General features: G+C 33.6%; 1 protein-coding gene across 1 annotated transcript; it reads right to left on the reverse strand.

The window, feature by feature from the left end:
- Positions 1 to 813: 813 nt before the first annotated feature.
- Positions 814 to 12,573, reverse strand: LOC148308404 (gamma-aminobutyric acid receptor subunit alpha-2). Its single transcript, XM_088261701.1, has 11 exons — positions 12,569 to 12,573; positions 12,315 to 12,452; positions 9,650 to 10,269; positions 8,853 to 8,920; positions 8,260 to 8,480; positions 7,348 to 7,430; positions 6,563 to 6,697; positions 4,380 to 4,693; positions 2,997 to 3,131; positions 2,174 to 2,363; positions 814 to 1,063 (listed from the first exon to the last, which is right to left on the reverse strand). Exons 1-11 carry the CDS (start codon positions 12,571 to 12,573, stop codon positions 879 to 881), a joined length of 2,094 nt encoding a protein of 697 aa, XP_088117827.1. The 3' UTR covers positions 814 to 878.
- Between the last annotated feature and the right edge of the window lie 919 nt (positions 12,574 to 13,492).

Genomic DNA, 13,492 nt, shown 5'->3' on the forward strand with positions numbered 1-13,492 from the left:
AGTTTCCGCGCACCGTGCACAATGGTGAATACTAGAAGGAATCAGCTCGTACCCGAAAATCATTTTATGCTCATCCCGGAACTATTATTCATGGGCATGTATACATACATAATAATCTAATAAATATCTATTTCTAGAATCGTCCATAATAATATTGACCGCTTTTATAAACAAGCATGCGTAAACAACATTCCTTCATGTTTAAGTCAGTAATCCAGTAAGCCAGTAAGCCATACTAAATTTACTCGTAAATTCTCGTAGGTGAATCATTAATTTCACCAAAATAGTTAGATACACGAGCCGAAAATGTATCAAAATATCTGTATGTTTATATTAATTTTTCAATTGAAGACTAAATGTATCGATGTGTACGAGTGCATTCGGTTCAACGGCTTTTTGATTTCTATCTCACAAAAATATCATCAAAAACTGCAAAATATGCATTGATTCGTCCTATCGATAACATCGATTTTCCAATAATATATAGAGACATTTAGAGCTTCAAAGTTGCGGTAAATAAAAAATTGTGTTGTTTGCTGTAAAAAATCTGCTAATTTTGATGTTTATAACTTGGTGATCTGATTTAAACTAATGCAGTGACTATCGTTTGAGTTACTAAGCGATGCAGCGTAAATTGGATCGAAGGACGGTAATCGTCAAAAACACAAAACATCCACATTTGCAGCAGGCGTCTTTCAAATTGGACCACAACCTATGTCAATTTATACAATTATGTGTAAAGTACTCTTCGCTCCATCGAATGGCTGACATTGACGATCAGATCTCTAATAAGAGAAGAAGTCAGTCCTCGGTAGATGGCAGATAAGTATTTTTCTTCACAAAGATGGCCACTTGTTGGTCGGATTGGCCAGTAAGCTCTAGTGGCTGAGCGAGTGTATGGGCGGGTCCGTCCACTTGAAGTCCTCCTGGTAGGTGACGTACACGAGCCAGTAGAAGAGGTTGAGGAAGCCGAAGGAGGCCGGGAAGAGGACGCGCGCCGCGCGGTCGATGTGCGACACGCTGTTGATGTGCCGCTTGGCGCCGGCGCCGTGCTCGCTGGACTCTGCAACACGCACAACACGTCTGCTGAGAACTTGCGTTTCAGGAGTAACAAGGTATTAAGACATATTATTGGTGTTGGGATAGAACTTATCCCAACATTACCATACAAGTGGTAGCCAAACTTATTGGCTAAAAAGCAAAATATATCCATTACAACGATAAAAAAAATAGACCCAAATCTGTTTGCCATTCTAGTAAGTAGAGGTTAAATATAATTTAAGACTTTTATTGAACTACGGTTACACCCAATAAAACTTGATTTCACACTTCACGGATTTTATTAATTGATAAAATATCGCTCACTCCTTTCAAGAACATCATAAATCAAATATCATCAATTTTCAGTTGTGCATGATTTCGGAATGCCCAGAAAATATACTATATCACAGCAAAATAGGCATATTTTTAACTTAATATTTACCCGCTACAGAGCAGAAAATGTTGTTTTTGCATTTTGAAGAAAAGGTATTGTTTAATTATTTAAAAATATATATTTAATATTTTTCAAATGGAGAAAAAACCTTCAGGTTTTACCTAAAAAGATGTGTTGCACAGTAAAAAGTTCAATAAGTGGCTTGGTATTTATTTTTAATACATTGTGTTATATTTTTAAACTTTAAAAACGGTGTCCTGAAAAATAAAGTTTTTTTATTTATGACGTTCTTGAAAGGAGTGAGCGATATGTTTTGAAAGTAAGGTATCCATAAGGACACTACTTATTGTGAGTAATATCCGTGTATATCTTTTTGTTTGTTTTAAAACAAAGTTAAATTTTGTAAATTATATAATAATTGTTTTTGATAATCTTGATTTAATATTTAATACCTATATTAACTAAGTTGCGAAATTTATTGAAAATGTGAAACAATATAAAATTTTATCCAGATTTTACTATGAATTTACATTTAAAAGCTTTCAATATACCTGTCACTGCCAATCTAAATAAATACAAGATTGTAAGTCCATCACCAAATTTTTAGTTCAATTAGTCAGCTAGATCCGATTCTGACTCGACGTTGGCCGGTACACAGATGCCCACAACCCCGACCAGCACAGCAGACAGACACGGAACACGGAACATATTTGGATTAGTTAGATGGTGTCCACTGACCGGCCTCCCGCTGGCGCTGCCTCCTGAAGTTGTCGTTGCCCATGAGGCAGTAGAGCAGCTGGCGCCACTGCGGCACGCGGTGCTCCGTCTGCGTCGTGCGCTCCATCGTCAGCCGGCCTCCGCCCCCAGCCCCGCCGGTCCCCGGAGCGCGGGGCGCCTCGCCCAACTCCGCGCCGGGGAACGTACTGGGCTACAAGATCCTTATCGTTACAAGGTGGTTTAACCCCTAGAAGACTAAACTATTTATAAAAACGTTATTTTCGTAAGTTGGTAATGAATGACGTCACAGAAACGATGGAGTTATTTTAATATTGGTAACATTACTAAATTATTGGGGGCTCTATTTGCTGATGTCTATGGTCCACCCCCCACCCGGGGGGGTGTGGGACGGTAGATGTATTTGTATAACACAAATGTTAGTGTAGTGGTAAACAAACAAACCACACTACTACTATTACAGCTCTATAAACCACAGATAATAAATCATATGACGTCGTGAAACGTTCGATGACGGAAATTTGATGACGTATGCGAACGCAAGTTTTTCGTTTATAAAAATATCTAAAGTTTAAACCTTCATATATCCCTTATTTCTCTACATAATTCAATAAGAATGCTACCGATAGTCTTGTGATTTTTCATATTAATTAATTAGCCAATAATCACACCGATACACTGATATTTATCCATTAAAATGAAGAACTTTTTAAAAGATTTTTCAAGATACCTGATGACATGTGCAGCGGGTTATTGTCTCTGGTTTATTTATGCATTTAATAATCTATATTTTAGTGCGGATATGAGAATAGGAACGTCAGCTTACAATGACGCATGGCCTCTGAAGGTTGCTGCTTCTCCTCCTAGCTGCAAGCTGTCTAGCTGCGAATGGATCTCCTCCCGTCTCTTCTATAAGTTCTTCCCATTCGTCGTCGTCTATCGGGATCTCTCCAGAACCAACCTGCAGGAGCAGTGTACAATGATAATATACCACCAAAGTAAAACAAAATGGATAATCAGCATCAAAACCTAACAAAAAAAAATTAAATGTGCCAAAATTGGGTTGTGGTACCACGATCAGTGTCAATTTTTCACCGAGAAAACCACCGTTTTCACCGTTTTCAAGTCCACTATACCACAACTTGATTTCTATTTTAATAGCGAGCTTCTCAGACCTAGGAAAATACTATTGAATTGAAATTTTTGTGCATGTTATTAGAATACAAGTATTTTTTATCTCTAAAAAACAAAATTAAAAAGCTTCACGCAACAACACTTGGTCGCGATTAAGGGTCAGAAAAAAGATTAATATCGTTGAATCTTTTTCAATTTATCTTAATAATTTTTTGGCAATCAATCGTAATTTCTGTTTTTTTTTTTAAATTTTATTTACGTACATATTAAAAAAGGATGATTTTTATTTTTGATTTTTTTAAAAAGAATAACCCGCAAAGCCAATATTTTAGGAGATTTTCTGCAGGTAGGATAGTTAATAAAGAGAAGGTGTATTAATAAACATATTACAAACACCCAAACATAGAAAATAAATACTTCTTAAATTCGTTTTTAAATTGACTCGAATCGAATCCGCAACGCTAGTTTCGCACTACTACGTCACGGTGCTTGTTTACACTTAATGTGATTTAAAAAAAAGCACTTAGCCTAAATCGGTAGATTTCGATCCAACTAGGGTCATTTGCCGAAACATCTGTAAGCTTATCAACAATTGCCCTATTTATTAGCGCGGCGCTAGAATAGCAATTAGGTACCTCGGTGGAGTAATGGACCTCCGCGAACTCAGTTCTTTAAGTGAAAACCGTATATACCTCGTTCATCTGCCAAATCATCTCTTGCCCTATTCTGTTAGGTAGGTGCAGTTATTGTCGCGGCGCTGGAATAGCAATTACCTTATTCTTCTTCCTGGCTACATCCCAGCTTATTATCGTTATAGGCTGCTGGGGTCAGCTCTCCTCGTCCTCAGGTTATAGGTCCTTCTGTTCTGGACAACGTCACCTAGGCCATGCCTTCGAATCATGTTACATTTATGCAGCACCCATGAATTCCTTGTTCTTCCTCTAGATAACTTTCGAGGAAGATCCATTTCTATTGGCTGGTTAACTACATGTTCGGGTTCTCTGCGTCCTATACGCCCATACCATCTCAATTGTCTTTCTTCTACCTTCCTATTAATGTCTGGAATAGCAATTACCTTGGTGAAGTAATGGACTCCCGCGAACTCTAGGAGTGTCGCGATGCAGTAGCCGAAGCTCATGAGCAGGAACCAGTCGAGGGCGGTGGCGTAGCGCACCTTGGGCAGGTCCTTGCGCGAGTCCAGGCTGATGGTGGAGAGTGTGAGCACGGTGGTGATGCCGAGCCCCACGCGGTCCGAGGTCGCCTCGCGGTGGATCCAGAAGGACACCCACGACAGCACCACGATCAGGATGCACGGCACGTACACCTGGATCAGGAAGTACCCTGTGTGGCGGGACAGGTTGAACGACACTTGCAGGACCGAGAAATCCCCTACAGATTAATAAAAAAATATATATTATCAACATATGAGATTACAAATAGAATGATTCAATTAATGTTTAAAACGACTCACAGCAAAACCAAACCGATTTTCAACAGAGAAATGTATCATTTTACTACACGAGGACATAACTAAATATTTGTGGAGCCGATAAACATAACCAAGTTTAGAGTAAGGTCTTCTTTTTTTGAATGTTTTTCGCAGATACTTTGTGGCCATTTTATAAACTTTATAAAATTAAAGAACTTTGTTTTAACCATTTCATATTAAGAAGTGGTTAAAACAAAGTTATTTAATTTTATATAGTTTAGGGTAAGGTCCTTATGTTGCCTATAATCTAATTAACCAGCTGCCTGACATATTCAAAATATTGTATAACCCAATCAGGGATCCAAAATAAATTAACCGAAAAAATACTTTATAGAAAGATATTTGTGTTAGTGATTAGTTATATTTTCTCGTTTGTTTCCTTTAAACACACTTCTTACCTTCGTTTTTTTTATGTCTTTATAATAAACCCGTTTGTTGTTTTTTTTTTATATTTTGCCCTGTGTTAGTTTTATTGAGTTTTTAACCTTTTTTAAATATCTTATCTGTGTTTTAGTATTGTTTACCTTAATCCCATGTCCCAAAAATGTTTATATAAATTCCAAATATATAAATACATGAATTGAATGTGCATGCCTTCGTTAAAAGTGGGCAAGCAAAATAATATTCATGAAATAAAATACTTCCAGAGAAAAATCCTAGGAAATTGATGACGCTTTTATCCATCACATTATGTAACTACGGAGAAACAAATAAACCGGATCGCTTCAAGTAACTCGAGCTGGATCTTGAGAACTTTCTAGATTACTTGTGACATATTTTGTACTTGTATGAAATATTGAAACGAAATATTATTTTGAATACATTGAGGGTTAAAAATGCGTACATATAATGAGGGAGATTATTTGGTTCATTTTTATTTATGGCATTTTCTTTGTGATTTTTACATTGTGAGTCATTATTACTTTTTAAAATCTTTTTTACTAAAATATTAGCGATGTTATAACCATTCACAGATATTTTGGTTCGGCGGTTTCGAGACGTACCCGTCTCTTCGTCAGGACAATCACTATATCAGTACGCAAACAATACTACACGTCACTACTATGGCACTATTCATACACTTAGAACGTTTGTGCACCAAACGGAATTACACGGAATTTTACCGTCCGGCAGGTCAGTTAGCATATAAAACGGATGGTTGGCTTGGATTAACTTGTGCTTTTGTCTATCTTTCTTCGGATTGGTGCTCTTGATTCGATCACGCCAAACTGTCGTAGTCGCTTTCATTTTTTAAAACCCGACTGCCGGACGGTAAAATTCCGTGTAGTGCACAAGCGGCTTTACACTACACAAAATATAAATAACTTGCGATTTTTGGTTGACCTGAGGCCAACATGCACATAGGATTGCAGAATAAAATGCATTTCAGACCTTGGAATAACATAGGGGCGCATGTGAGTATATATTTTACTAACGAAGATTACTAATATTGTTGTTAAACAAAGTTTTAAAAGGGGATTAAATAACATGTAAACTTTTTTGTCTTGGTAGTGTTTAAATAACTTAAAGTTGAAACACAGAATTACGGTGCTGGATTTGATTTTCTTTTGTAACTTTCTACGTTTCGAGTTCAAACTTTTACTTCTGTTAATTTAAGTAATTTCTTCCATTTGGACGACTTACTGGAACGTAATCCCATCTGTTTTCTTTAAAACGTGTATTTTAATATAGATATTTCAATTTGACGCGCGCGCTGTTTGACTGTAAAATTACGCAGGTTCAATTTAGATTAAAAAGTACAAACTTACCTTCTCGTCTCGTGAAAGTGAAGTTTCTGTAGGGAAAGCTCATCAAATCGAATTGTGAGAGGGTCATACCGGGCACAAATGTGACGCTCTCTGAGTTTTGCCACTGATACACCAATTGCTGGTTTGTGTATGCATCTGGAAAATACAGAACAATACGCCGTGAAAATAATTTCATTTATTAAAAAAACTGAATTAAGCATAGATCTTATCGCCTCTTCGCGTTAAAAGTGTACAATTTCCAAAAATATTCGAAATTGAGTTATTATGCGGTAACGTTTGGTATTCTCTTAAATGTTGACAAAAGAGCATAGTTCAACAAACGCTCGCTTTGTTGCAAAGTTTTAGTCCCTATTTACATAGTAGTATAAGAATTTTATAATTGTACTGAATGAAATAAATATTTAGTAATATATTATTGTTTTACGGCGAAATATTTAGAATTTTTTTATTAAATTTAATCGTATTTAATAGATTAAATATTTATGCTCAAATTAAATCGAAAAATTAAGCAACATTTTATCTAGAAAAGTATTAAAACTCAAAACGATTATTTTTCTGTCCTACGTTTCGGCTACTATATAACAAAATTAATTTATATTTTTTTATTGCTTGAAAAGAGAGATAATGTTACTAGAAATAAACGTTAAAAATGTCATTATTATTGAAAATATTAAACGTTGAACCTTTAAAACGCTCTCCTGTAAAATAAGTAAGTTTTGGGATTATACAGTTTTAATGCGAAAAGACGATATGCATTATAAGTAATAAAGTGTTGAAAGACTTACAGCTTCCTAAAATAAGCGGACATGACTGACGATCCATGGGAAAATTTCGCAATTCCATCGGACATTTGGCTTTTATTGTAAGTCTAAAATAATAAGGGTGAGTTATTTTTATGTGATCAAATGTATATAATTATAGTCAATAACCAGGTGTCTCAATTTGATATGGAATATGTATCGTTATTCCTTTTTTATGAAAGAAAATGGTAGTCTGAGCATCCAAGGGCTTGCGATCTGGCATTTGGCTGGCTTTAGCGATCACTTTATATTTCATATACTTGTGTAACGTTCACCATTCTGCCCATTATTGAACATCCATATTACATTTATTTTTGAATCAGTCAGACTTTCATCTTTCATCTTGCTCAGACTTACATAAAAAAGGGAAGGACGATACATGTTTCATATCAAGTCGAGACAAGTTTGAATTGACATCTCATCCGTAGGGTGAATAATCCAGTGTCATAATAATAATTTTATCAATAACCTAATTATTTAATTGTAATTGATCACTATCCTTCGACCCAAATTATATAATCATTTACATATTTTGTAAGCTGTGAGATTTAAAATATTAACATATATATATTTTAAAGCGTAACCCTCAATTAACTATCAAATTTACAGTTAAACTTTGAAAATAATATGCTAATATCAAAACTCGTATCCATAACTTACCCACAGGTAGTTTTTTTGCTCAACCATTTCAAAAAAATATAATCTAGAACGTTTTTTGTACCCCTTGAATTTTTTTATTAGGGTTATATGTACCTTGTTTCACGAACACAGTCGATATCGAAATATTTATTAATGTATTTATATGAACACATATAAGTTTCTCATAACTAATTTAGCAATACATGTTCCTTTAACGAAACAAATGAAATATTTACAATGTTTTTATGGTTATGTTACCTCATCGAGTAGAGAATATCGCCATCTTGATTGATTCTCAGCAGTTTATTAGGAACGGTGATCGTATGAACGTAGGAATGTTTTCCATTGTAGAAATACGTGTCCGGCCTCCATATTCTCTCAAGCATCTTGATGGAGAGAGACAAAGACTTAATAGGACCAAAAAAACTCAGTCTAGCGTCTCTCCAATACTGGCGGAAATAACAGTCCATAGAGTAATCCTGAAATACAAAACAATCCTTTATCTTGAATACTACACTTAAGGACCCGATTCGGATAACAACTTTTATTTATTCATATTCTCGACGTATTCACACGAAATTTTAATCAATAGTATTTTATCGTAGTAATACCCTTGTTCATTTGTTTTTGGAAAAATACCCACAATCGAGTTGTATCCCTTGCTAAATTTACGAATCTCTCTAAACTACATAAGTAAAAATTGTAACATATGACTATTTATCACTTTTATTTAAAATATTACACAATAAATAATATAAATCTGTGAAATATAATATTCTTTACAAATTAGTTGAACTTATGTTGGAAAATTCCGTCTTCACATTAAATATTCTGAATTTTAAAATATTTACCATGTCAAGTTCTGAAACTGGTCCCATACTTCTAATCAAAATATTTGTTTGGACAACCGTCGGGAAACCTAAAAATTAAAAAAAATAATAAAACGATAAATTTATGTATTTCATTTAAGCATTAATTACATGAAGGCAAGGCATATATATATATATATATATATATATATATATATATATATATATATATATATATATATATATATATATATATATATATATATACATATATATATATAAATATATATATATGTATATATATATATATATATATATATATAATATATATATATATATATATATATATATATATATATATATATATATATATATATATATATATATATATATATATATATATATATATATATATATATATATATATATATATATATATATATATATATATATATATATATATATATATATATATATATATATATATATATATATATAAATATATATATATATATATTTAAAAAAAAAATATATATATATATATATATATATATATATATATATATATATATATATATATATATATATATATATGTATATATATATATTTAAAATTAAAATACAATTTCAAAACATTAACTCACTGCAATGTTCCCTCCGATAATACAGTACATATTTCAACGTTATAGGGGGGTTTACTGTATTTAAAAATAAAAATGTTTGCACATCCATACTCGCACAAGTTGGATTTAAAACCCATTAGGAACTTGACACTGTATAAATAAAATATCAAAAATCGCTTTAAGCTCACAGGACGCGTAAAAAAAGTAATTTTTTACCTTTCCCATGAGTTGGTAGTTGAGAATTTTCGTAATTTTTCAGTAGATTTTCCAGCAGCATTGTAATATTCTTCGAGACAATATTATTCAGTGGACTGCGCTTCATTTCTGACTTAATCATGGACACTCCATCTGCTTCATCAATAATATAGGCAGAGCTATTGACATTATCCCAATTCCAATTCGTAACGAGTTCGCTTTTCATCTTGTGGCTCGCCTTATCTGCCTTGTCAAATCTCATAAAGCTTATAACGGTGGTGTTCTCATCTTCGTCCAATCTCACTCCATTACTCAGGTCATTATCGTCGCCCTGATCCGCCAGCACTTTCCGCCTGAGAAGGCCCCTCTCACGGAAATAAAAGTTGGCCAGTGAATTCTTAAATCCTAATTTGGGAGAGCCATTTTTTAAAGTAATATTCTTGTCACGTTTTCCGTCTGCTTGTTTCCGCTTTATTACTTCCAGGGATGTAATGTCTTCCTTTTTGGATACGTCGCTAATGTACGGAAACAGGTAAAAGTTTTTGTACAGACTCAGAGATATGTTGATTTTGTTTGTATTTGTGACGTCAATTTTTGATATTTCAGAACTATCAGCCTTTGCGAAATTATATAATATGATCCTGAAAAAAATGTGTTTTTAATACAAAAAAAAATTTACGGCTTACTCAAAAATATTTGAGTGTGTTTAAATCTTCGTACACAAATATTAGAAACGTAATGGAGAAAAAATATATTGAGTTAAAAAATATGTAATACTGCTTCCCACGAGTACAACAAACTGTTAACAAAGTTCCTTTATTTATCGTCCATCACAGTTGGGCAACGATGAATATGGGAGCTTTGATATATTCTACTCGACATTGTCAGCACTGAGATCGCTTACATAGTAAGTCGACCTTCATATCCTGTCCCTATTGCCGTATAATTTGTCTTTGACTTGAGCTTTGATCTTTCCCTTTTCCCCTTTTCCTCCCTCCCGACCCTCTCCCAGGTATTTTCTCGAACTCACACATGTGAATTTTTTTGACTGGAATGGTACAAACACCTGTTTTGTGTTACTCGTTACTGTTAATGAGTTTAGGTAACTGTTCTGTTAAATCTCCAAATAAAAAAACAAAATTAATTGTATATTACTTCTATTTTGAATCTTTTTATGTGGCGACAAATAAGCGGATGAAAATTTTCAGAGCGCGAGAAGTAATCGGGACCCTTTTTTCAGGCCCACATGATGGACGAATGGCCACCGCCTCAATCTTCATATATGTACACAAAAAGCTTTCACAAATTTTTCACGAAATTTCGTTATTGTCCCGTACACCCTCCGAAAGCTTTGTATCATCCGCTCGGCGGTTACCCCTGAGGTAGTACAATTTTGAGAAAACCACTGAGAGGTAAAACTCAAACTATGTACGAACTATGTGGAACCAATACGTGTACACTATACACACATTCCTGTAGGGCGCATTGTAGTAACATACAAATACACACTTTATACCAGTGCTATGCAACCTTTTCTTACCTACGACGCACTAAAATTTTTCCTAGTATTCTACGGCACACCAAAAGCCAAAGTATATAGACCATTCAAGAATTATTAAATCGTAGTAATTATTATCCGCCTCCGTAGTGTAATGGTCAGCACGCTTAGCTACCGTTCTGGAGGTCCCTAGTTTGATTTCCAGGTGGAGGAATATAAATGATTTTAATCAATATTCATTCAATACTACCCTGGCCTGGTACCCGAAGCGGAGGTCTAATCACATTTCCTTCATGTGTTAACCAGCAAGATAACACCGCGTTTATATGATGCAGTGCAATGATAAGGGTTGAGAGAGAGAGAATAATTATATACTACATTTTAAAAACAGACAATATTATGAAAAATAATTCGTCATCGTGTATTAAATACATAATGAAAAATTGTAGAATGTCATATACATTAATCGCGACACACATGTCCGGCTCACGGCACACCAGTGTGTCACGGCACACCGGTTGGGGAGCACTGCTTTACACAATACATATATCTACAAGTAGACAACATCAAAGCTAGGTATTCAGAAATCGATTACACGCATTACGTAGACAGATGGCATCTACATAAATAACATACGATTGCCACATCCTCTAAATAACTAAAGATGGGCTAAGTATTTTTTTTTAGAATAAAATAACAACTTTGTAGTTTTTTCCACATGAATTTTATTTGACCAGCAACCGGGATTCGTAATAACCGACATCATCAGACTGGTGTGATACTAGATCAAATGTTATATACACAACAAGGCAGGGGTTGAAAACCATGATTTTTGTATATTTTTTATATCACACAAAGTATCAGCAAAAAACATTTGAGAAAATATATTTTAAGTGTGCTGTGATTATATAAACTTCACTTCATCGTTTCCTTTTGCGCACTATTTGTTTTAGATTGTAATAGGCATTGCTGTAACATACTTAAAAATAATAATAACAATAACAAAAATCACCGTTACACGAGTAGTATGTTATAACAATATGTAAAGGAAAATGTCATTGGTGAAAAACACGTATTTACAAGAAATTTAATTCTTTTTAGAGATAGCAAAGGGGAAAAAAATATATAAGTATGTAAGAAAAATCGAGTATATTTTCATCGCAATTTTCTAGCCGTTTTTATATTTACGGTATGAAGTGTCGAGTGTTAACCTCGGAAGTAATCCAGCCTAGAGTGATGCGATTCGAGCGGAACCGGATGTGCATTACCACTAGCGGCTGTCGGCTGCCGGCGCGCGGCCTCTGAACACCGAAAGGGGAAACTTGCCTAGTACTTTCAGCGTTCAATTCTCAACATACGTCTCCAATATTAATATATCTTAGAGCCAGAGGCGATTGCTTTCAAGAACGTATGAACTGAGAGGTAAATAATAATACACTGACCTCATTTTTAGCTCATATTCTGATTTGATTGTAATAGATTATTACAATTCTACTTTTTAAAAATTTCATTTTAAAATACAACGAAAAAATTAGTGTTTTTATTATTGACACAAATACTTCATTTTTTTTGACATATCATCAAAGATGAAGAAGCATATGGAAGTCTGGGCATTTACGTATATAAAACAAAAGCAAAAAAAACAACAAAAAATAATATAAAAATAACTCCTGTAATTGGAGATAATCCAGATTTTGTGACCAAGTATTTGGACACACTCAAAATGTTGTAAACTTCAATTTCATACTATTTCTGTGAGCCCAAGTGGCTCATTATTAAAAATAGGTATCAAATTGTGGTAGAGGGGTTTGAACCCAGAAACTCTGACTTAAGAGTACGCGACACTAACCACGGGACCACAACCTGACACGTATTCATTTTTTATGTGCGGAATCCTTAAAATCGGTTGCTATATCTTCTTTCATAATATTTCATTATATATTTTTTTATCTTTGCTACAGTTTTATTTTTCCATTTCTCTTCCACCTTCCACCTCCATTTCCTTTCTAATATAGCCGTAATGTCTTTAAAATATTTCATATTTATTATATCATATTTATTTCATCACCAACTCCCAAGAATCTGAAGCTGAGGGCTGTTCACGTTCCCTTTATGTAATCAACGGTCAAGCTAACACAGCATTGTTCCATCGCGGTGCACCACTTGAGTGCAAACTCAAAAAATTTATGTATATATATATATATATATATATATATATATATATATATATATATATATATATATATATACATCTATATATATATATATATTTATATATATATATATATATATATATATATATATATATATATATATATATATATATATATATATATATATATATATATATATATATATATATATAT

This window comes from Brachycentrus maculatus, unplaced genomic scaffold, assembly GCF_059751285.1.
Source record: "Brachycentrus maculatus isolate JH-2025_06_01 unplaced genomic scaffold, ASM5975128v1 h1tg000166l, whole genome shotgun sequence".
Classification (NCBI taxonomy): domain Eukaryota; kingdom Metazoa; phylum Arthropoda; class Insecta; order Trichoptera; family Brachycentridae; genus Brachycentrus; species Brachycentrus maculatus.